The sequence below is a fragment of the Nuphar pumila genome, chromosome 16 (genome assembly GCF_984573655.1).
Source record: "Nuphar pumila chromosome 16, dmNupPumi1.hap1.1, whole genome shotgun sequence".
Lineage (NCBI taxonomy): Eukaryota > Viridiplantae > Streptophyta > Magnoliopsida > Nymphaeales > Nymphaeaceae > Nuphar > Nuphar pumila.
The window spans coordinates 69,444,273-69,469,684 of record NC_143264.1 but is presented as its reverse complement, the minus strand read 5'-3'; the positions used below and the strand labels follow the sequence as shown (position 1 = coordinate 69,469,684).

Sequence of the window (25,412 nt, the reverse complement as noted above, 5' to 3'; positions counted from 1 at the left end):
CAGACTACTTCCATTATCGTGATCGCCATGGCTCGGTATTCAGCTTCGGTGGATGAGAGAGAGAGAGACCTGTTGCTTTTTGCATATTTAAAAAATTATGGATTCACCTAAAAAAACACAAAAACCAGTGGTTGAGTATCTATTATTGGGATCACCTCCCCAGTCAGTATCAGTATAGGCAATTAAATCTCATGAAGATGAAACAAACAAGAAGAAGCCTCGTGAAATAAAGGACTTTATGTATCTAATGATACGCAAAACTGTGCCCATATGAACCAAAGTGGGAGCATGCTGAAACAATATCAAAAGCAAATTTAGATTGAGATATCAAATACCCCCGATGGGAATAAGCAACTTCAATTCCTAAGAAATATCTCAATAAACCTAAATCAGTCATTTCAAAATGAGTTTTAAGAAGCTTTTTAATGTTTTCAACTCCCTGTTTGTCGTCTCCGGTGATAATCATGTCATCCACATAGAGAAAGAAAACAATAATCCCTACATCAGAATTCTTAATAAACAAAGCAGTGTCAGTCAAACAAGATCGAAAACCAATATCAAGCATAATATAACTAAACCTGTCATACCAGGCTTTTGGTGTCTGTTTAAGACCGTAAAAGGCTTTTTCTAAACGAAGAGCTTTACCCTTAGGGATACTAATACCAGGTGGGGCTTCCATATAAACTTCTTCAACTAGATTTTCATTGAGAAAAGCATTTTTGACATCCAATTGAAATATGGGTCATTTTCTAATGGAGGCTAAAGCTATTAATGTTTTGATAGTGGTCATTCGGGCAGCTGGAGTAAAAGTTTCTTTGTAATCGATGTCATACTCTTGGGCATACCCCTTGGCCACTAATCTGACTTTATACCTTTCAAGAGTTCCATCACTCTTGGTTTTAACTTTGTAGACTCATCGACAGCCTATAGGTTTCTTGCCTAGAGGAATATCTTGAATAGTCTAAGTATTAGCTTTTTCTAATGCTTCCAATTCTGCCTTTGTGGCTTCTACCAACTCTGTATGGTTTTTGGCTTGAGAACAGGATGACGGTTCTACATATGATTATATTAATGCAATAACTGCCCTATATGTGGGTGAAAATTATTTATATGACACAAATTTTATAAAAGGTCTAGAAATTCTGGATGACCTTCTGGTTTGTACTTCGAAGTATTTTTCTAATGCACATGGAAGATTTGATTCTCTACGTCTTGAATATTGTAAACAAACGTCCCTATGAGTTTGCTCTTCATTATCAACATTATGTTTAAAATCAATAGTACTTTTGATGCAGCGCAAAGGCGATGCTTTCACGATAAGGGGTGCCCTCACTGGCGCTCCTCAATGCAGCCACAGGAGACAGACCACAACGTAACAAGCCTGACATTGTTATAGTTCTTCCACGCACGATCAGGCGTGCGGCAATAAATAACACAAACGAACTGCACTTGATGCAGCGAACAGGGGGAATCGCAAGGGTCACGCGAAGAGGGGCTGACGCTGATGGCTTTGTGCGATGCACAGCCGTGCAGCCTGAAGGAAGAATCCACTAATAATGCCCACATAATGGGTTTGACAACAGGGAGTAATGAATAAAAACAGCAAAAGATCACTAGGTCTGAGTAACTTGTTATTATTAAAAGACCGACATTGTTGACAGGAAAAGAGAAGTTGTTGCAACAAAACAAAAGAGTAAAATGTAAAACAAAGAACTTAACATAAAAGTTGTTGTAGAAAACTGTGTAAACTGAACATGACAGAGGAATAATAATAAACAATAGGGAAGTAATGACAAAAGCAATAATGGACTGACAGGAAAGTAATAAAGAAAACCCAAAAGGAATGACAAAGGTTGCTGAAAAGAAAGAAAAACTGCAGGGAACTCCAAAAAGAAAAGAGAGCGTTAATTCCAATCTTTATCGTTTGTGCTGCACACAACCCTAAGATGGGTATTTAACGTGTGCAGCTGGATCCGGATCTCGGGTCCGGGTCTGGCCCTGGACCCGAGTCGACTCCTGTTTGCCGCTGGATCTGGGACGTCTGTGCTCTGCATCAACTTTGATTATTGTCTAAATCATATTCATGATCATATTCATTAGATTTTGAAGTCAATTATATTAAAAAAGAATATTCAGTGACTTCCTTGGGCTTTTCAAATTCAAAAAAAAAAATCAAGGATATATTTCTTGATACATATAATTTTTCATTTTGAAAATCAAAACACATATAGCCTTTTTTATTATCTGCATAACCTAAGAAGGCACAAGGAATTGCACGGGGTGAGAGTTTATCATAGAGTTACTGGAAACGCCTAGGCAAGTGGGGAAGCGCGCTTTCCCAAAGTGTGTTTCTAAAGCATGAAACGTCGCGCTTCCGAAACGTGCTGAGAAGCGCCAAATTTTTTTGGGAAGCGCATTTCCCCCACGCTTCCCCTCTTTTTCTTATTTTTTATAATAAATCAAGCTTAAGCTCACTTCCAGTAAGCTTGAGCAGAGCCAAGCCAGATGTAACATATTACTTGATAAGGTAGAGGAAATGAGATTAGAACCTGTCATCTTTGTAAAATCCAGGAAAAAAAAAGATCTGGACCTGGGTCGGATCCGGATCCAAACCTGATACCCCCCCCCCCCCTCGTGCCTATAATTAAGCACGAAGAGGGGAAGGGTTTCTCATTCGAAACCCTCCCCCTCTCTCTCAGCTCTCTCTCGGTTTCCCTCTCTCACCCTCGCCCGACCCTCTCTCCCGCTCTCGGCGAGCTCCCCTCTGGTGAGCTCCTGTCCAACAACCCTCTGGCCCGCAGCTCCCTCTCTCGTCTGCCGGCGACCTCGGTCCCTCTCGCCAGCCCCCTGCAGGTAACCCCCGACTCCCCTCTCTTTCCTTTGTCGTCTTCATCTTCTTCTGTTGTCTTCTTCCTCTTCTTTTGTCTTCTTTTCTTCTGTTTTTTTCTTTGTCCCCCTTTTCTCTTCTTCGACAGGACGACAGGGGTGACGCCTCCCTGTCGTCTGCTTTGGGTTGGTCTACAGGGGCTAAAGCCCATGCCTGATATCTTTCAGCAGGCCAGCAGGGGTGACACCCCCTGCCGCCTGCGTTTAGTCGGTCGGCAGGGGTTTTAGCCCCTGCCTCTAGTATTTCGGCAGGCCGGCAGGGCAACACCCCTTGTCGCTTGTGATAAGGCTTTCGGCAGGGGCTTTTGGCCCTTGCCTCATTTTTTCGGCAAGTTGAATGGGGCCTTGCCCCTGCCGCCTGAGTATTCTCGGCAGGCAGGGACAGCACCTGCTCCCAATCCTTTCTATTTTCGCAGTGGAGGGGTCGATCCCTCTCCCTGCTTTCTCAAGATACAGGGGAGGGGCTCGAGCCCCCTCCCTGTTTCCCTTTTTTTTTGACAAGGAGGGGTCGAGACCCCTCCTTGTCTTCCTGTTGTACAGGTTACGAGGGAGGGGCTCGACCCCCTCCCTGTTTCCTTTTTCGCCAAGGAGGGGCTGAGCCCCCTCCCTGTCTCCTTGAGGTATGGGTTACGAGGGAGGGGCTCGGCCCCCTCCCTGTTTCCTTTTTCGCCAGGGAGGGGCTGAGCCCCCTCCCTGTCTCCTTGTGGTATGGGTTACGAGAGAGGGGCTCGACCCCCTCCCTGTTTCTCCTTTTCGCAAGGGAGGGGTTGAGACCTCCCCTTGTCTCCCTACTCCTGTTAGGGCCCGGGGTTGAGTTCGACTTATCAAGCCGGACCCACTCTTTGTTTTTTGCCATTGCAGGCAGGCCGGGCTCAGCCTTACCACCGAGCCCCCCACCTGCCTCCCTTATGCTGGCTGGCAGGGTCAGGTTCGGCCTGGGTTGCTGACCCTTTGCCCCGCCCCCTGCATGCTTTCTCTTCAGGTTTTTGTGCAGCTACTTACGTTTTATCTTTCGCAACTCGCACGACGGATCCTGCTCGCGCCCGCAGCCCGAGCCCTTCGTTACATACACATGAAGGCGCAACCCCGAAACCCTCAAGGTAGAGGAAAGTCGCGCAATGGACTTTGGATGAACTGAACTAAGCTAAAACATTTAAAAATGGAAATTAAAGCAATTAAATATATATATATATATTTATAGAAGTATGTTTTTTGACTCAAGGATGCGGTTTCGCGATCCTTGTCCTTTACTTTTTGTCATGTCTTTACTTTGTCATCGCGCTTTGTGCCTAGGCTTTGCGTTTGCACTTCTGTTTTCAGTCTTTCATTTGCCGTCGCGCATTGCGCCTAGGCTTTGTTTACGCACTCATGCTTTCAATCTTTCCTTTGTTGTCGCGCATTGCGCCTAGGCTTTGCTTATGCATTCCTGCTTTCAGTATTTCCTTTGTTGTCGCGCTTTGCGCACAAGCTTTGTGTTTGCACTCCTGCTTTCAGTCTTTACTTTGCTGTCGCGCTTTGCGCCCAGGCTCCTGCTTTTGCAAATGTTTTATTACTGCCTTCCCATTGCACATGACGCTCATGATTTCGCTCATTGCATGTATTATTAGTTGTATCCTCGTGGAGTATGCACAGGCATTTACCACTCTCCCTCTTACGATAAGAGATGAGTCGGGGGCTTAAACGATACATCCTCGACTAAGGAGGGGGATCTCTAGCAAGGATCCCGGCTTTTCGAGTGAGCAGTCCTGCAAAGCAGACTCGAGGATTTTTTGGGAGTTACGCTAAAACATCAAAGACTACCTAAATCTACGTATTTGGAAAGGGGGTGTTTGTCTATTTCGGTTCGTGCATCTGACACATCTTGGGTAACCTCGAATTGGGGCTCGAACGAACTTCTTGGCGGGGGGGTCTGTTGAGAAACCCATATCCCGTTCATCAAGGTCAGCATCGAGTCATGCGAGGCATGCAGATACTACGATAACGGATAAGAGATTCTAGAAATCGCATGCCATATGTTGGCACGAGTAGTCGACTGTTTCGAAAGATAAAGAATGTCAAAAGTAAAGCTTGAGAAACATTACATCTTTGCAAAACATTTATGTTGAGGCTCCTGTTAAAGAACTATATCCCTTTCATCATAGAGTACTTGTAGACGTGCACTGCTCGTTAGTACTACGATGATCAGATGAGATGGTCATGTGACCTCGAACAGTGCTAAATGCACAATACTATAATCACATAAAATAGTGATCGATCGCATTCACAAGCAAGATGCTCGAATGGTTGAAAGACCAGAGCATATAGAATGGGTCGTCAGTTAAGCAACGCCTGACACACTCATTCGCCTGATGTTTCTGTCAAGGGAGAGGATGGATCGGTACAAAAACTCCAATGGACATGTTGACAACCACTCATCGGGCAAATGACTCGACATCCCCAGTCATTGGAGTTAGGGGAAAGGGGCTACAAAAGTTAGCTAAACACTTTTGCAAAAGTAGGATGCATCCGTTGCCAAGTAACTGCCTTCGGAGAATCCTCTCTCGGTCAAAATTCGCCCCCTTAGAAGCAGACTCAACTAGCTATTTGGGTTATTGAAAATACATGGCATAATAGACCCCCGAACTAGTCTCAGTTGTTTCTACGATTCGTGCCTTGCGCGCACTCGCAGGCCAGCTAATATCGAAACAAAAGTTATAAGGTTAACTTTACTCGTTGATTGCAGCATTTCGCGTGTGTTGATTTACTGTTAATGCTAATTATAGCATTTCACGTGCGGTGATTTATTGTTAATGCTAATTATAGCATTTCGCGTGCGCTGATTTATTGTTAATGTTGATTGTAGCATTTCGCGTATGCTGATCAACGGTTAAATGTCAGTCGTAGCATTTCTCTTGCGTCGATCAACTTTTAATGTTAGTTGTAGCATTTCTTTGTGGTGATTAAACTGCTAATGCTAGTTGTAGCTTTTCTTCTGCACTGATTAATTGTTAAATGTTAGTTTTAGCATTCCTCTTGCGTTGATTAATTGTTGATGCTAATAGTAGTTTTTCATTTGTTTAAACTATTAGGCATGATAGAATTAGATGTAAGTACTTAATTGAATTCTACATTGTCTAACTTGTGCACCTAACAATTTTTCGTGACACTGACCCATTTTATGGGCACAGGTCATGATTAGGTCTGTACGGACTGCGATGGCACGATGGCATGATGAAATCAAGCTGAGACTCTTTCCCTAACGTTTCACTCCTGAGGATAGTTTAGTAATTTTGCATAAAGGCTTTCTAGAAAACTCCTTTGTACAAGTCTTAAATTATTATAAAGTGCACTTCAGAATATATTTGGTTTATTAAATGTACAGAGTTTCAAATCTGTTGTGAAAGAAAGTTTGCGTTGTAATGCGCCCAAGGTCCATTGACTTGCTATTTCAAATACTATTTTCCGCTGAATTACTATTTAAAAACTTTGATAAACGAATGATTACAAAGCTTTTGAACTTTTCATTAAAAGTTACGAGTCCTGGATTTTGGGGCGTTACAATCTCTCATTTAAAACAAAATGTCATTGCACTATGATTCAAAACACTTTATAGACTAATTTACTCTAAACAAGTTTAATGAACCAGGCTCAAGCTTGAGCTTATTGAGCTTGTTTATTAAATGAAAGAGGATGAAGATCAGCACCACCTTTTTGGCAGCAAGACACCCATTTGATTTTTACTCTGTAAGCAATCACCTCAAAACTAACCATAATACTTCAGATGGTAGTCACTGTCTCACTATCGTGGAAAAGAAAAAGAAAAAAAAGGCTATGGAGAAACATTACACACACACACACATACACACACACACACACACACATATATATATATATATATATATATATATATATATATATATATATATATATAGTTAGAGAGAGAGACTATAGGATTACACTCTGTTAAAGACCTTTAGATAGCATACACCATCAGAGATTGGGCATTGTGAGATCAAAAGTGGAATCTGTGTGACATTCAGCTGTAACCAATAATAAAAAGGAAGTATAACAAAGTGAATAATAAAAGAAACAAAGAGATATCAGGGCTATTATCACATATATCAGTGGTAGTTTGCCTGTATCAGCTATCGTAATACACACTGAACAGTAAGTTCTTCGACCAACATGTGAATCAAGTACCACCAAGTAATCAACAGACAAAAAATTCCATATGACAATAGCCATAAACAGACATAGAGTCAGTAGGTGTAATAACCGTGAATTTTACCGATTTAAACTTCATGGATCTACTAAATTCGCCCTGGATCCAATATCAAATTTGACTATGATATTGAGGATCCAAAACCAGAGATCCAATCCATTTGACCGAAATCTTTTATTAAATCTCCAATTTAATGTTCGTGATCCGATATCTAAGATCCGAATGGATTATCGAAGATCCGAACATGATATCCAAGATCCAATTACGAATAAACAAATAAAACGATAGTCTTATCATTGCACTAGCTTAAGGACATGAATTTCAAGTTTATTTAAATCGGTAAAATTCACGGTTATTACATCCTTTTCCCCTAAAAAGAATTTCGTCCTCGAAATTCTCATAGGACTACTCGAAAAGACTGGGGTACTTTTTCTGCATATTGGCCTCAGGTTCCCATGTGCTTTCATCGATGCCATGATGTTGCCATCTAACATCGACGGTATATAACATTGGCGTGATATTCAAATAACCTGTCTATATCCAATAAGTCTTCATACTTAGTCATATCGAGTAGGGTCAAGTCAGCGGTAATTTCTTCACGTCCAATAATATTTATGTGTCTGGTATATAGTTTACATATATACAATTATATATGTTAGGGTTATATACGTCTAATACATGCTTCATTGGTTCAATGTTCACACCTAGTAAAGTCTACGGATATAAAAGAGTATGGCCCAGAACTTGCTTCATTGATTTCTTAAAACTCTCCTTGTTGACTTTTTTATTTCTTTCCTTTTTTTCAACTATATTAGAATTTCATTATTCTTATGCCTTTCTCATGACTATTATAGACTCTTCTAAAGTCCCTACCATTTAACAACTTCTGAATTTTGGAATTAAATATTAATTAATATTAATTTAATTATTTATTATTAATTAAATATCCAAAAATTTCCAGAGGGTGCCTTATCCCTCTAGGAGCCTTTTTAACTTTAAAATCCTTTAATTTAAACCTGTATACTGAATTTAAAGTTATATTTTTGGATCTGGATCTAGATCCAAGTTCTAAATCCATATGGATCTTGAGCTGGATTGGATCTTAATTAATATGGGTCTTGGACTGAGTTCAGATCCACATTAAATTGAATCATATGGATCGGATCGGATCGGATCAGATCCGATCCAGACCCGGTCCCATTGAGACAGGCATTTTTTTAAAATTTGCGATTTTTGGGCCAACCGTAGCCCGAATTCAGAAAAATAATATACCGTTGAACTCAGAATTTTGAGGCACATTTAATGGTATATACTTCGAATTTTGCCTCCAAAATTTGCCTGAATTTAACTCAAATTTCGCTTGAATTTAAAGGTTGAAAATAAAACTTTTTATCACCATTTTAATTGGCTCGTTTAGGTCTTGTTGATGAGACCTGAGCCAAGCCCAGACTCAAATATCACATTCCTAATATCAAAGGTTTATCGATTTTTCTTCAATACTTAGTCAAATTTTCAGAAATCTCTAATTTGACCAAGTATAAAAATACACGATATTACAAGCTCTCAATGGTCTCTCTCTTGTGTCTGTGTATAAATAGCGGGGGTTTGTCTCCCTTGATTTTGTTGTTGCTTTTGCTTAAGCATTTGATCAATAAATTATATTTTTAATATTTGTTGTAGCCATTGTTAGCTTTTGTATTGTCCCATAGTGGACTTGTGCATGTGCACTTTGTGGTTATGATCTTGTAAAGCCTTAGAGGTTCTTGTTTTATATTTCTGCATATTTCATTGCATGGTATCAGAGTCATAGTGCTCTTGGACCTTTGAAGTGTGACCATCTCGTGATCGTGTTCGTGGGAAAGTATTTGTGTGATCATGGTGATTGTGGTGCCCAAGAGGATGTGTTTTCTCTACATTTCTCTCTCTGCTAATCTTTCTCATGTGGCACGATTCCAAGATTGATCCATCTTTCAAATTAAATGAATCAAACTACATGATGTGGGCCTTGGTATATATCTTAAATCTTTATATACATGATTATTTTTTAGTTGTCTATCTTTAAAAGGTATTTATGATATATTTTTCAAAATTTGTTTGAAATATTATGGTTATTTTTTAGGTATGTAATGTGTTTTAAAAAAAATCAATTGAAATTAGAGTTTGTGAAATTTCTTTTAATGAAATATTGTTTTATTGGTTCTTGTGTATGCTTGAATGGACTGTGTTTTTGTGTTGACATTAACTCATAAGTAGTCTATTCTTGAGCTCTTTATGGTAAGTTCTCCATTTTATTATTACTCTTTAATACAAAAATATATATTTTTATACTCTCGTGTATAGAGAATCGTTTACGGTGGTTTGGACATATTCGACGAAGGCCTAATGATGCTCTAGTTAGAAGGATGGAGAAATGGGAAAATATATTAGTTAAAAGAGGTCGGGGTAGGCCTAAGAAGACTTGGATGGAGATGATAGGAAAGGATATGAATGCTTTGAACCTCACCGAGGACATGGCATTGGATAGAAATGATTGGAGGAGAAGGATTCATGTGGAAGACCCAGAATGATTTTCTTTTTCGGTTCATATCGCCGACCCCAATTGTTTTGGGATGAAGGCATAGTTGTTGTTGTTTTGTTGTTGTTGTTTATACTCTCGTGTATGGGGCCCCTTAGTGGATTTGTGTATGTGTTCATTCAAAGTATATATATTTATTTTGAGAATTTTAACACCTTTATGATTATTGGTGACTTTATGCACGTATCAAAGCATGTTCTTTGAATTCTATGTGGTGCTTTCATTGAGATGTGCTCCTTAAGAATTTTTTAAATTCTTGTATGTTTTATATTTTGAGTCATCATGACTAGCCTCATTTTCTTTGGCTTCTCCTTCAGAAGCAAAGACATACCCAGCAGGAATGCCCCATTGCATCATGATCATTTGATAACTGAAGGATTTGTTTCTTCCAAGTTACAAAATTTGTTGAGTCAAGCTTTTCTATAACTAATTGGATCAAAAAGGAAGAAGTAATTGGAAAGGATCCAGATGTAGAAGTTAACGTCATGATCGAAATTGAAGAAAATAAGAAGAAAAGTAGAATTTGGTTGATCAAAAGATCCAATGTCCAAAAAAAGGATTGAAGATCTAGATCCAACTAAACATCCAAGATCCAAGGTCAAAAGATTTAAGAATCATATCCAACAGATTTAAGATACACACCCAATGAAAGATCCAAGATCTAAAATCTGAGATCCATATATAATCAAGTTCATGAAAGTACCTTTTTTAATCAATTTCATTATCCAATCTGTCATGCTGATTTTTATGCATACTGAGCATAGAGGCTCAGTTTGGGCCCTAAACCAAGTCCAATGTGTTATGGCTAAATGAGTATGTGCAGATGGGCAAGAAGAAGGGCTGTCACTGGGTTGGATTGCGACCTGGACTTGACTCCCACACAACTCATTAAAATAGATCCCCTAGTGCTTGTTAGCTTAGACCAGGCATAGTACGAAACCCATGTAATGAAACTAAAGTGTGCACAAGTAAATGCCACTAAGGGCTACAATAATACAAAATGTTCACAAAATAAAGCCACAAAGGCATACACAAACACTTACAAAAGTGAATTAAAGAGAACCCACGAGCATAAAATAAATATGTTTAAATTCATTAAATGCTTAAGCAAAGCATTAAGAGAAATAGGGACAAGAGGTCATTTTATATACAAGGAATAAGGACCAAGGGAGCCCCAATAGAGTTGTTGGGAGGATTTGGGAGCTCCCAATGGCTATAAATATAGCCGTTGGGGAGCTCCCAATGACTCTATGGCCAAAAGATCATAAATTCCCTAGTCAAAATAAAAATGACAAAAATAGGAAAAAATACAGATCTGCCCCTAATGGGCAGGGTCTATGACAAGTGTACAAAATGATCAAAATACCCCTAGAGGGCATAACCTATTACAAATGTACAAAATGATCAAAATACCCCTAGAGGGCATAACCGATTACAAATCAATAAACATGATATATATATAGACACACACACACACACACACACACACATATATATATATAGATAGATGTACAATATATGATATATCTATATACCTTAACAACCCACATGAGTATGCCTATGGTATGCTAAAATGTAGAGCAAGATCAACTCCAGTTGCGACGGACACGAAGAACGGAGGCAGCGGAAATGCCCCTTATTTTTGTGTTGTGTTGAAAGAAAAATTGAGTGCATGTAGCTGAAACTTGGAACCAAACCTCAATCCACCATAGGCAATTGAATATGCAGTCTATATAGACCAGCTCATACCAGGGCTTACATTTTTCTTTAGTATATAGCATCAGATGTACAGCCATATGTTACACCTTTGATTAAAAAGTTGTAATTTATTTATTTAAATGGGATTTAATCCTATATCAAGTAGAATGACAAGTTGTTTGTCTTTTCTCAATCGAACATGCCTGGTGTTTGGTGTGTTTTAGAGGGACTCATAGATTTATTCTTGCTTAGACATAAGGAACTAATAAACTTATGCTACTACCAAAGACAAGCTGATCAAAACAACCTACTTAATATGCCACTTATTCATAAGATTCGACGAAATAGCCAATCTTGTCACAATGACGACATAGCTTGTAAATTTACCACATATGAGAGGATCAAACATGGCATACTATACATTAAATGCCAATGAGACGATAACTAGCAGAAGGCAAGTACTTAAGACAGATATCAAATGAGTTGTGGTCAGACTGGAACCTCCAAAAGAATCACGAAGCAGTCTTGTGAGTTTGGAATCCCTTGTAGGTATATGTGGACTATTTTCAGCGATCGCATTGATACACTTTCCAAGGGACGTGAGAGAAAGATTTATGGATTTAGCCTCTGCAATTGCATGACCCTCGCCACCTGCATGGTGAGAATAAGATGAAGGATGTGAAAATATGAAAAAATGACTGGTATATAAAAATGCAGAAAAAGGATCACCTAGAAACTACTATGAGCATGAGTTATCTTCTTTAATTGATTGGCCCGAAAGAAACAAGTAATTGTCATTGTGATGGACCATCTATCATATTGCACTTAAATCTATCCCTTACTACTGATTTGGATACACTTTCAATACTAACCAGTTATATCTCCCTCTGCACTTTTGACAAAATAAATACATTTTTATATCCATGGTAAAATGCAGATTTAAAAGTGTGAATCAAATAAGTGAAGGATTTTTCATACAAAACCATCCAAAACAATTGAAACAATATGAAGACAATTTAGTGGTAGAAATGCATACCAGATTTATCTATTCTTTCAGACCCTGCAAGGTCAAGAATCAATAGTTTGCTTCTCAATACGATAGGCACGTCGCCATCATCCATCTTGATGCTACTAGGAAAATCCAACTCATTTTCCCCTTTTTCTTTGACTGATCTTTGAACATAAACCTATGCAAGTACAAATCAAAGGGAACTCAACCAACAATGAAGTTCCAGAAGGAAACTGTTTGTGCAAGTCAGAATTACTTGTATGGCATTATTAACCAATATGCAATCAAGATAAACAGAGCAAAATGCAGTCATATCGAGAGTACTCACCAAAAGAATTGCATGGCTTCGTGAAGACTCAGTATTGTACTTAGTATTTGCTGTATAGCGATTGCTTTGACCAATTTCCAGCAGTTGCAGGGCATGATCAATGTCTCTGATCTTAATTATGGTAGAACCAGGCAAGGATACTTCACCCGATTTAGGGTCCTCAACAATTGGAATATTGGATTTTTCAGGAGCCAAGAGGTCTTCTATAGCTTCCATATACAACTATAATTAAGAGAATAACAAATAAGAAGAAAGTTGCATTCGCTTAACTTTTTTTAATTTATAACCAGAAGAAACCGCACCCAGCACGAAGACCTAGTCACGCTGGCTCAGCCTGCCATACCTACGGTCATCATGCCGGCAGCGTAAAACTCTGAGGCTAGGACCCCTGCCCCCGGGGCCTATGCTACGCATTGGCTTGCACAGAGGGGCAATGCTCATGAGAATCAAACCTTGACTGCCCGTCTAGCAGCCAAGGCCCCACCCCACTACGCCAACCCCCCCTTGGGGCTACAGCCACTTAACTTACTGCTAACATAAAGCATTATGACCATATTTTCTGTATATCATACTAGTGGTCTACAGGAGTTATGTCAATGCATGAACTTGACATAATCATTACTTGCGAAGTGTTAAAGTATGCATGTACTCATAGTGTTGTGTATGTAGTAGTAGATTAAAAGTTGTAATGGTCAAATTGGTCCAGACTTTAATGTTTTAGATTTTGTTGCAACTATTTATGTTGTTAGGGGTATTTTAGTCATGAAAATAATGTAATGAGGGGAATCAACCCCTATATGCTGCAGCCCTCTTTTCTCTAATGAAGTAATGAAGATTCTTCTTGTTTTTGCTCCTCTTTCACTCTCTTGTTGTTTCAGTTTTGATACAAAGGAATTTTTTCCAGTGAATAATCAAACAGAAAAAAATATGATGCAACACCTTGTACTGACAAAGTGCTACAATGGCAAAATCATCCACATTGCTAACATCAGTAGCATTCAGTGAAACTGTAATAAACGGCAAAAAAAAAAACAAACAAACTTGGATTTGGGTCGGATCCGGACCCGGACCCGAAAGGGAGGCACCGCCTCCCGTGTCTTTTGAAGACAGCGAGGCAGGGGTTTCAAAGAGAACCCCCGCCCCCCTTCTTCCTCTCTCGGTCTCTCTCCCCCGACCAACTCTCTCCCTCCTTCTCGTCGCTTTCCTCGACCGCCATCGTCAGCAGGCACAGCCACCGGCGACAGCATCGCCGGATCCCCCCCCTCGCCGGCGACAGTCCTCCTCTTCCTACTGCGATCTCTCGACTCATCGAAAGGCCCTGACGTCGGCAGCCTGCTCGAGCCTCCACTCTGCGACCTCGCCGGCGACGCTCCCATGCCGGCGGTTCTTCCTCAGGCGACTCCCCAGGTACGCGCCTCCTCCTCTTTCGTTCGTCTTTCTCTCTCTCCCTCTTTCCCCCTCGTTTCTCCGTTACGCAGGGAGGGGAGGGTCAAACCACCTCCCTGCTCCAGTTTCAGCAAAGGAGGCAGAGGAGGGGCTCGCCTCCCCTCCTCTCTGTGCCCTCTGTCAAGGCAGGGGAGGGGCCGAGCCCTCCTCCCTGCGTCCTGTTACGGCAGAGGAGGGGCTTGGCCCCCTCCTCTTTGTCCCCTCTGTCACGGCAGGGGAGGGGCCGAGCCCCTCCTCCCTGCCTCCTGTTACGGCAGATGAGGGGCTTGGCCCCCTCCTCTCTGTCCCCTCTGTCACGGCAGGGGAGGGGTCGAGCCCCTCCTCCCTGCCTCCTGTTACGGCAGAGGAGGGGCTCGGCCCCCTCCTCTCTGCTCCTTATTAGGCAGGGGAGGGGCTGAGCCCCCTCCTTGCTCTCTGTTATGGCAGGGGAGGGGCTGAGCCCCCTCCCTGCCCTTTCGTTCGGCAGGGGAGGGGCTGAGCCCCCTCCCTGCTCTTTGTTTTGACAGGGGAGGGGGTTGAGCCCTCCCTGCTCTTTGTTACGGCAGGGGAGGGGGCCGAGCCCTCCCTGTGCCTCTTTTCTCGTTAGGCAGAGGCATCGCCCCTTCCTTCGTTGTTTTTCGGCTGGCCGGGGCAAGCCCCCTTGCCTCGCTTTTCCCTCACATCAGGCGGGCCTCCTTTTGTTGTTGACAGGCAGGGGCTTTGACCCTGCCTCTCTTCTACTTTGACAGGCAGGGGCGCAACCCTGCCTGCCCTCGCTTTATGAGGGCAGGGGTGCAACCCCCTGCCTCCTCGGAGTCCACTGATAGCAAGTGAGCAGGGGCTCGCAGTCCTTGCCCCTGCTTCTTGCGCTTATAGCAGGTGCGCATGTGCACGATACCCCTGCCTCTGCTTCCCTTACATCAGGACGGTGACAGTGCCCCTGACTTTCTATTTTGGTATTAGCTTGCTAAGATCGTTACTTTTACAGCTCGTACGACGGATCTTGCTTGCGCTCCGCGACCCGAGCCGCCAATTGCGTACATCCGCGAACGACAGCAAGCTTGCAACTCTCAAAGGTAGGGGAAGATTGCACAGAAGACTTGGACAATTGAATTGAGTTCAATTAACTAAAAAGGACAAGTAAATAAATATATATATATATATATCATATATATTTATACGAGTACGCATTTAACTCAAGGACGCGGTTTCGCGATCCTTGTCTTTTACCTTGTCGTTGCGCATCGCGCAAAGGTTTGGCGTTGCACTCCTGTTTACGGTCTTTACTTGCTGTTGCGCGTTGTGCCGAGGGTTTGCGTTGCACTTTTGCTTACCGCCTTTACTTTGCCGTCGCGCTTTGCGCCTAGGCTCTTGCTTTTGCATATGTGTTGGTATTGCCTTGCTATTGCAGATGACGTGCAGGTTCTTGCTCTTTGCATATACCTTAAAGGCATCCTCGTGGAGGATGCAACGGGCATTTGTCACTCTTCCTCTTGCGACAAGAGTCCAGTCAGGAGCGAGCGACACATCCTTGTCTAAGGAGAAGGATACCTCGCAAGGATCCTGGCTCTTCGTGTGCGCAGTCCTGCAGAGTCGACTTGAGATTTTAGGGAGCTGCGTAAAAGCGTCAAAGACTGCTCCAAATCGAAGCATTTGGAAGGATGTGACTGGCTGGTTCTGCTCCCCTTTTTGTCTTATCCCGGGTGATACCGAATTGGGGGTTCGAGCGAACTTCTTAGCGGGTGTTCTGTTGAGAAATCCGTATCCCGTCTATCGAGGCCGGTATCGAGTCATGCGAGACATGTAGATACCCCGATAGCAGATGTGATTCGAGATAATCACATGCATAATATTGGCACAAGGTACTGTTATTTCAAAAGATAAAGTAAAGTTGATAAACTTTACATCTTTGTGAAACACTCCTGTTAAGACTTCTATTGAGGAGCTATACCCTCTTCATCCTAGAGTACTTGTAGTCGTGCACGACACTTCTAGTACTGCGATGATCGGATGAGACGGTCGTGCGACCTCAAATAGTGTTAAATGCAAAATATTGTAATCACATAAATGGCCTCACATTCGCCTTCACAGGCAAGATGCTCGAGTGGTTTAAATACCACAGCATAGAATGGGTCGTTAGTTAAGCAACCCCTAACGTAACTATTCGCTTTTATGTGTCTGTCAAGGGAGAGGACAGAGCGGTACAAACTCCAATGGACAGGTTGTTAACAACCACCATACGGGCAACGATCCGGCCTCCCCAGTCATTGGAGTTAGGGAAAAGGGGCTACATTAGTTAGTTCAACACTTCTGCAAAAGTTGGATGCATCTATGGCACAGCCTCCTTTGATAAATTCTCTCTCGGCTAAAGTCGTCCCTTTGGAGCAAACTCAACTAGCTATTCGGGTTATTGAAAATACATAGAATAACAGACGCCTGAACTAGTCTCAGTTGGTTCAACGTTCTGCCTGCGCGTACCCGCGGGTTCGTAATTATCGAAACATAAGGTCTGTTCACACAGGTCGTTGGGTCGGGAGATTCGCTTGCACTACTGACTCGCTTGCACTACTGATTCACTTGCACTACTGATTCGCTTGCACTACTGACTCGCTTGCACTATTGATTCGCTTGCACTACTAATTCGCTTGCTTGCTCGGTAGTTCAGTATGTTACTCGTTGAGTTGTGTACGCCTGTCAAGGCGTTACTCTAGTTGGTTAAACTGCTTACGCAGTTCTTTGCGGAGTAATAAGGAATAAGGAGTTTCTCATACTAGTTAAATGCTTATAATAATAGCATTATGCCAGTAGCTACATATTAGCATGTGACTTGCTTTATCCCTTGGTCGAACTGTTTGGTGCTTATTGTAGTGTAACACTTGTTGGCTTGCATCTTTTATAATTGATGTGATTGCATACGGCTCGTAATCTACGAACTGGTGGTAACTAAGATTGATGTGGTCGCTTGTCTTATAAGCTGCTTACATATTGTGATATAACTGCTGCCGCATGATTGCTTATAAATGGCTTGTGATGCAATGGTTTATGCCTTACGATTAATTTAATTACTTGTTGATGGACTGAGCCATTTTATGGTAATTGTATGTTTTACAAGCATTGTTATGAGTGCTCGTCTTTTTCAGTTGTTTTGTTTGGCTGACGGGTAGAGTTAGTTACTCTTCGCCCATAGTATCAACTGGATTGCCATATCTGCGCGTTCTCATGTGTCGTCTACACATGCTTTGAGGGTCTATTTGAGGATTGCAATATTCCTTGTGGCAATAACATGATGCGTAGGATTATATGCTTCTATGTGAAGTGATACGATGCATATTGCTGATATGCATGCTTGTGACCATATTGTGGCTACCGACCCCGAGGCGGTCAATGGTTCAGAGCAGTCGATTATTGAAGCATGTATCACTGAGTAGGGTGTCTGTCGAGGACCTGATCTCCAAAGGATTATCTGCGAGAGTGTGTATGATCAAGACCAGGTACCCGGCTAGAGTGGTAGATCCTCTGTGAGGATGTACACTGTCCACGAACGGGTAGCCGCAAAGACGGTGAACTCCTGTGAGGAAGTGTATGGTCCAAGACCAGGTATACCATCTAGGGCGGAATTCCTTGTGAGGTTATACATGTCCCAGACCAGGTGATCCGGGCGTTGATCTTGTTGTTTGTATTAGTGGCTATCGACCCTAAGAGCGGTCATTTGTGTGGATGCATGTATCGCAATGATTTTCATTGGATATGGCATTTGTTAGGGAGCGGTCTCCCAAAGGTTTCGCTGTGAGGTTATACATTTCCCAGATCAGGTGACCCGGCTAGAGTGGGAGATCTCTGTGAGGATGTACAATGTCCACGAACGGGTAGCCGCAAATACGGTGAACTCCTGTGAGGAAGTGTAGGGTCCAAGATCAGGTATACCCTCTAGGGCGGTAATTCCTTGTCCGTTTGTATATCTCTCGAACCGAACGATCCGACGTGGATCTTGTGTTTTTGCTTACCATAAAAAGTTATGGTGAGCTATGACGATCTTCTGAGATTGTTTGTGATAGCCAACTATGAATTCATAGTTTCGACTTTCTGTTTTAGCATGATTACATGCATGACTCAGGTGTGAGAATCAGATCGTTAGCGATTTGAGTTAGTGATCATGTTTTGGACCTTCTACGGAAGGGTGAGCTTTCTAAGAAAGTATGACGCCTTAGTGAGTCATAACCGGTGATAGTTAGCCGCGTAAGACTTTGAGAGATGAGAATAGATTAAGGTTGTTCAGGACAAGCGTTTGTTAGAAGTAGTGAGTGACAAACGATGTCCTGATGGTGATTATATGCAAAGACCTCGTTCTAGGAACGAGAACAAGCTTGTTGCGTAGTAGTTTACAGCTTACGATCAAATGGATCGTATGCTGCGTTGGTCAGTTGCACTGCTTACTTGCTTTGAACTGCTTACTGTTTGCCCTACTTACGCATTTGCACTGCTGACTCGCTTGTACTACTTACTCGCTCGCACTACTTATTCGCTTGTACTACTTACGCGTTTGCACTATTCACCTGCTTGCATAGCTTACCTGTTTAACTGCATAGTTGCTTTAAACTGCGTAACCTACTGAATTAAATATACTTAATTCAGTTTCTTGTAGTCTCTCTTGTGCACCTAATAGTTTTTCGCGAAACTAACCCATTCTATGGGTACAGGTGATAATTAGGTACACTACGGGCGATGGCGCGATTGCAAGATGGCTTCAAGACTTCTTCTTCCTGCTCTTAGCTCGTGTCCTGGACGCTATGGGTTTGTATCGGATTTTCCTTGGGATATCCGAATCTTGTGAGTTTTGGTTCTTTTAACTAACGTGCCTAAAGTTGTCAGCTTGCCTTATGATTTATCAAAAGAAAAATCTTTCGCTGATTTCATAAACAAACTCTGAAGGAAAGAGATATTTCTAGTCTCTTGCCTGTTTTTCTGAAAATGTTTGCAAGTGTGAAATTTGGGGCGTTACAGAAACAAACAATGAACACCAGCCTAATAGAAGATCATTGCAGAACATTCTCCATGTGTGGGGAAAGGTGGTGCTAGTGATTACAGGTTCGCACATATGGAAAATCCCATACTCAGGACAAAGTGAAGATTTTCAGTCTCAAACCTACAAAAAAACCTAAACATAGTAGGTCTTTGGCTTCTTTTAGCTTTTGCAGCCACTGAAAATGCATTCTCATAACTCCCTGGAAACCATAGTCACAAATATCGGTATCGGCTATATCTCGTCAAGGCTATTTCTCGCGATATTATAAGTTTGGTGATAAATCTCAAGGCTTAAAAAAATAAAAAATACATAAAAATAACAAAAATAAGTAGGAAAATAACATGTTTAGATAAATGAAATAAATAAGTAAAAAATGCAAAATAAAGAAGAAAAACACATTTAAGATATAGAAAATAAATAAAAACAGTAACAATAATTGATAAGCATCATGTCAGTTATGAACTATTCACACACACATTGGTACAGGTGCCAATATCAAACACAGATGTGAATTGTCAGACATGCCAAGGCTTCAAAACCAGAAACTTAGACATGGTTATGCATACATATATACGTACATATAATCATATATGTATAGAAGAAAAGTAAAGTTTTATTCAAATAATAGAGAAATAGAACTGGTGATGAGCTGTCACCGACAGTACAATCCCACAGTTCAGTTCAAATAAGTGGTATCAATCAGTGTAGCACAATCCATAACAAGCCCCAGTTTGGTCATTTTTAATGGCACAAGCCCAGATATGGCTTAGAAAATTAACGTGAGCAGTATTTGAGTCTCTTCCCTTTGAAGATTCATTCATTGTGATCGAACATGTGAACCGCCAGGCTGAAAGCAGCCACCACTTATAGATGCAGCATCATCTTTTTTTTTTCATCTGAAAGATGCTGGTCCCAACAGCAACCTCCTTATGCAGGATCAGCTATCAAAGAAAGGCTAATACGTAGCCATACAGTGAAGTAAAGAGCTTGAAAATCATAACTAAAGGACATGTTATGTTGCCTCCTTCCCCTCATAGCACATAAAGCATACACTAGCTAGATGCATGCTTTTTTGCTTCAAGTTGTCTTGAGTGTTGATTTTGTTCAGAAGAACCGTCCAAGCAAATATCTTGGCATTCGGTGAGGGGCCAATGTTTCTCTAGGAAACAGCAGCACCCTCACTTGAAAAAGTGAGTGATGGAGAGAAGTTATGGTGTAGGAACCTGAACGCTTACACCTCCACACAATAGAGTTTTCCATATCATTAAGGGGCCAGGCGGATAGCAGGTTAAACAAGCACTGCCATTTGCAATCTCATATTCCTTAAGGTTCCTTATGAACTCAAAGAGACCATCCCACACCTTGCTGCCAGCAGTGATCAACCAGAATCTCCCTTTGGCAATGAAGAACAGAGTAGGAAAGCACTACGTGAGGTTCTGCAATCAGCACCAGTTATCACTCCAAAACTGAATCCTGCTGTCATTAGACTCATTACCAACTTTAATGTCAAGCAAGGTTGTGAAGTCTTGAAGTGCCAATAACCATTCTCTCCACACCATGGAGGCTCTCCAAGAGTTAAAAACAGTGGCAGTGGCAGTTATCAAAGCTTGTATTTTACCTTGATTAGTCTCAACCAGGCCCTGTCCACCATGTGTAGGGCCCACCACCAATTAGCCAGCATTGCTAAATTAAGAAAATGCAACCGCTCCATATCCAATCCACCTTGATCGATTGGCAACGTAAATATATCCAAGCTGATCCTATTAATTTCCTGATTTCCTTGTCATCATTTGCATCTCTCCAAAGAAAGTTAGGCACAATCTTCTTAATCCTTTTTTCTGCCTTAGATTTTTTAAGATGGACATGAGATACATTGGGATGGAGGTGATAACATATAAAGTGATCCTCCCAGCAATTTATCTGACTATTTCTCAGCCCAATATCATGTAGTTTGACCACTGTCACCGATATCGCTGATATATTGAAAATATCATGATATTATCGGCTATTTCAAGGTAGCAGATAATATCGTGATATTTTTTAGAAAAAAAAATTTTTTTTAGTTTGCATTTCTTATTTTTTTGTTTTTTTTATCTTTTAAAACCTTTAAAACATGTTTCCTTATATTTTTGAAAGAAAAAAAATGCAAAACTTATTATTTTCTTAGTTATTTTGTTGTTATTTATATTTTTTAAATTTTTTAAACTCCCGAGATTTTTCAAGTTTACAAAATGTTTCTGGCATCCAATCTGTAAGGTTTATGGTATAACATTCAATAATTACAACAATCAAGACCACAAAAAAAGTAAATCACTCTATTGAAAGAAAAGAAATAAATTTCCGCATACCTGCAGATATGAGATTGCAACTGTGTCTGCACTGGGAGATGTATTGGCAATTATGTCCTCTAAAGCTCTGACCATGATCCCCCGTTCAGATGGATCTCGCTTACCCAGTTGTCCAAGCGTATAAGTTTTCCCACTACCTGTTTGACCATAAGCCATCACCGTCCCATTATACCCATTTAACACACTCTGCAAAAATAGATTCAAAACATAAAGCATATATTTAACAAAGCAAGGCTGATATATTCAATGGTAAAACCCACACATTAGGTTAAAAACAACAGGTCACATAAGTTATTGAGGTGACAATATCATCCTTTGTGGTCAGATTCAAGGAAATTAGTATCCCACTTTCACCACACAAAGACACACATAACCAAGAATTTAGCTAACAGAAACTTGCAATAGATAAAATAAGATGGGCCCCATGTTCTTGAATATTTACAAAGCCAAATGATAAATTGATAATTATGTGCAATTTTTAAATCCGGAATGAATAAACCATATAAAGAATACTTTTTCACCTCACTGAATGAAAATGACCCTATTTTTTAGAACTAATCTGAGCAGCAGCATGTCAAATACTATTCTGCCTGTTCGAAAAAGATAACAGAGTTAGTATTCATATACTAAAATTTCTAAAAATATATAATAAAAGACGGGGCACCTTTTAGTAGTCAAAAGCTCAGGAACTGAACTAAATATAATAAACAGCTTGCTTGTGTCAATACAATGTAGGGCATATATTTGAGAAAGAGATCAAGTTTAATCCTAACTTAACAAGTGTTTCCGTATAAAAGATTAAGATCTGACGCTCAAGTTGATAATGAGTTATATGGTCCAACAATCAGTCTGTCCGCAAGTTTAGATGTCATATTTGAATCAGAAAGATATTTTATAATCAGATATTGACTGCAGAAACACACACACACACACACACATATATATATATATATATAGAGAGAGAGAGAGAGAGAGTGAGAGAGACAACAGTAACTATTGCTCTACCATTAGGCTTGGAAAGGAAGGATAATAGATTTCGGTACATAATCAGGTTTAGAAAAAGTACCAAGGGTTAGCAGAGGGGATCAGCATTTCCTAACAAAAACTCAAAGATTATCAGCTTAAGTGTTGGATATATGCCATTTGAAACTTTACTATTGAGAACATAAGTGTCAACAAAGCACTTTCAATCAGCTATTTTATGAATTCAAATGCTTACCTCAACCACAGGCTTGGCAACTGCATCATAAACTCTTTTTTGAGCAGCAGCTTCTGTAAAAACTTCATCAAATTTGTAGGATTCTGAGCTCCAATTATTTTTTCTTAGTCTTAACCTTTTCAGCTGCAGAAATAAAAATATTGCTGAACATCACAAAGTTTCATTTTTAATCTCCATTAAAGAAGTTAATCAAGGCTAGTAATTAACTAGTTCCAAAATGCAATGAAATAGCAGCTATGTGACATGGGTACGGGTGTGGGTACGGAGGGTACGATACAGCAAGTTCGAAAATTGTGGGTACCGGGACATGGCTATATATATATATATATATATATATATATATATATATATATATATGTGGGGGGGGGGGGGGGATGTTTGTTTTATTTAAAAGTGTTTCAAAGGGGATGTTTGTGTTTTTTCTTTTTTATAAAGAGTACCGGAAAATGATTTTTTTTTTAAAAACAGGGGGGCGGGGTGATTGAAATTTTGTTTTTTATTCTTCAGGAAAGGGGGTACTTCCCATTCCCACCGCCCTTCTCTCTCTATGTGAAGAAGAAGAACGAGAAGGAGGAGTCGTTGATGCTCTCTCACACTCGATCTCGATGTGAAGAAAAATGAGAAGTCGTTGTTGCTGCTGCTCTCTCTCTCTCTCCCGATGCAATGAAGAAGAACGAGGAGGAGAAGGACCCTGTAACCAATGCTTCTCCCTCTGTTGATTGGATGAAGAAGACGGAATAGCAGAGGAAGGAGGGTAGAAGGTGTGGTGCCCGCCTTTCTCTCTCTTTTCTTTCTTCTACTTCTCCTCCTCTTCTTTTTCTTCATCTTTCTCCGATGCTCAGGAAAGGGGAGGGGGGGTTGTGTTAAAATAAATATATATATAATCCATTTTGTTCTAGTTTGCCCAATAGGGGCATTTTCATCTTTTCACATGTGCTCATAGTTGTTTTCTAGAAACAACTATTTTCTTAGTTTAGTTTTTGTATTTCTTTTTATTGTATTTTTTACCTTTTTTATTTTCTTTTTGTTAATACCATTTGGGGCCCCACTCATGGAGTCGTTGGGGCCCTAACGGTCATAAATATGACCGTTGGGAGCTCCCCAACAACTCTATGAGGGGAGCTCCCAATGGTCTCTCCTCTCTTTATTGTGTATAAATAGAAGGTGTTCCCCTTGGTTCTCTTGATGTATTTTACAAGCCTCCTTTAATAATATTTATTCTTTACTTGTTGGCATTGCCTTTTGAGGCTTTTTGTATTGTCTCATTGTGAACTTCTTGCTTATGTGCTTATTTTGCCTTTGTATTTGTCCACTATTGGACTTGGTTAATGCTTTTTCATCTTAAGCTTGTAATTCTACATACTTCATTACATGGCATCAGAGCAAGGTTGTGCGCTTGATCTCTTAAAAGGTGACAATTGAAAGATCGTGAATTGGGAATCAAGTTCTTGCCGCAATTTAAGTAGAGGATCTCTTTCATACTCTTTGTCATTCTTCTCTCTAAGTCACAATGGAGAATGAGCAAAAGATTGATCTCTCATTCAAGTTAAATGGTACAAACTACATGATGTGGGCATCCGCCATGGAGAATAACCTTAAAGACAAGAAGCTTTGGGGATATGTGATGGGTTCTATTCCGAAACCTCAACTCAAACTCACCAAGATGAAAGGAGGTCAAGAAAAATCTGTAGAAGGAAATACTCGCACAAAAGCTATTGAAGATCATCAATCCAAGATAGAAGATTGGAAAAGTAAACATGCCAAGATCCTTGCATGGTTTATAAATAATGTTGAGCTCAAGATATGTGCCAACATAGCTAAATTTTGCAAGGCAAACGAGGCATAGTTTTTCGTAAAAGGTATGTATACACAAAAAGACCTTGCAAGGCAATTCTTTCTCCAAGAAAAAATATGTACCATTAAACAAGAGGACATGGGTGTCTGTGATTGTTTTAGCATTCTTAGTCTCTTATGGGATGAACTATCTCTTCTTGAACCCAAGTGGGTTGCAAGTGAAGATGTTGAACTAAAAAGAAAACAAATAGAAAAAGAGCACTTTTTCCAATTTTTACATAGGCTTAGGCACGAATATGAAAGTTAGATCGTCTCTCCTTCATAGATCTAAGCCTCTACCTTTGAAAAAGGTCATTTCCGAAATATGCCAAGAGGAGATTTGTCTTGATATGATAAAAGGAGGAGATGAATTGTTAGTCATGTCCAAACCCGGCAATCATGTCAAAACATACAAACCTCCACACTTTGGGAGGCAAAATAGCTAGGCTACAAGAAGGCTATTTGCCATCATTGCCATGAACCGGGTCATATACGGCCTAATTGTCCCAAGTTATATGAAAATCCAAAGAACAAAGTTGCTTCCATTGAAGAAACCACACCAAGGAATGAAGAATTAATTAAAGGAAAAGATTCATTTTCTCTAGCTCAATTATTGGAGGCACTTCAAATGCTACTCAAATCTTCATCTACATCGGGTACCGCAATATCCTCATCTTCTACTCCAGGTATGTCTTCTTGGATCCTTGATTCGAGGGTCTCCTTTCATATGACACCTCTTGAGAATGGTTTATTTGACTTATACACTAATTCAAAAATCTCCTATGTTTTAACTGCCAATGGAACATCTTTGCAAATTAAAAGTGTTCCTCTAAAAAAAATTTTGTGCCAAAAGTAAGGGTTGTTCCT

The 25,412-nt window shown here is 40.6% G+C and overlaps 1 protein-coding gene across 2 annotated transcripts in view; it reads right to left on the bottom strand.

The window, feature by feature from the left end:
• LOC149813448 (kinesin-like protein KIN-UC) overlaps positions 1–25,412 on the bottom strand; it is a 114,032-nt gene that overhangs the window by 67,428 nt on the left and 21,192 nt on the right. For both annotated transcript variants that reach the window (XM_089992333.1, XM_089992334.1), the window contains exons 3-7: positions 22,713–22,835; positions 21,494–21,679; positions 12,698–12,919; positions 12,397–12,547; positions 11,862–12,011 (exon numbers count right to left, since the gene is read on the bottom strand). In XM_089992333.1, coding sequence (XP_089848459.1) covers positions 11,862–12,011; positions 12,397–12,547; positions 12,698–12,919; positions 21,494–21,679; positions 22,713–22,835 — 832 coding nt within the window. The remainder of the gene's footprint in view (positions 1–11,861; positions 12,012–12,396; positions 12,548–12,697; positions 12,920–21,493; positions 21,680–22,712; positions 22,836–25,412) is intronic.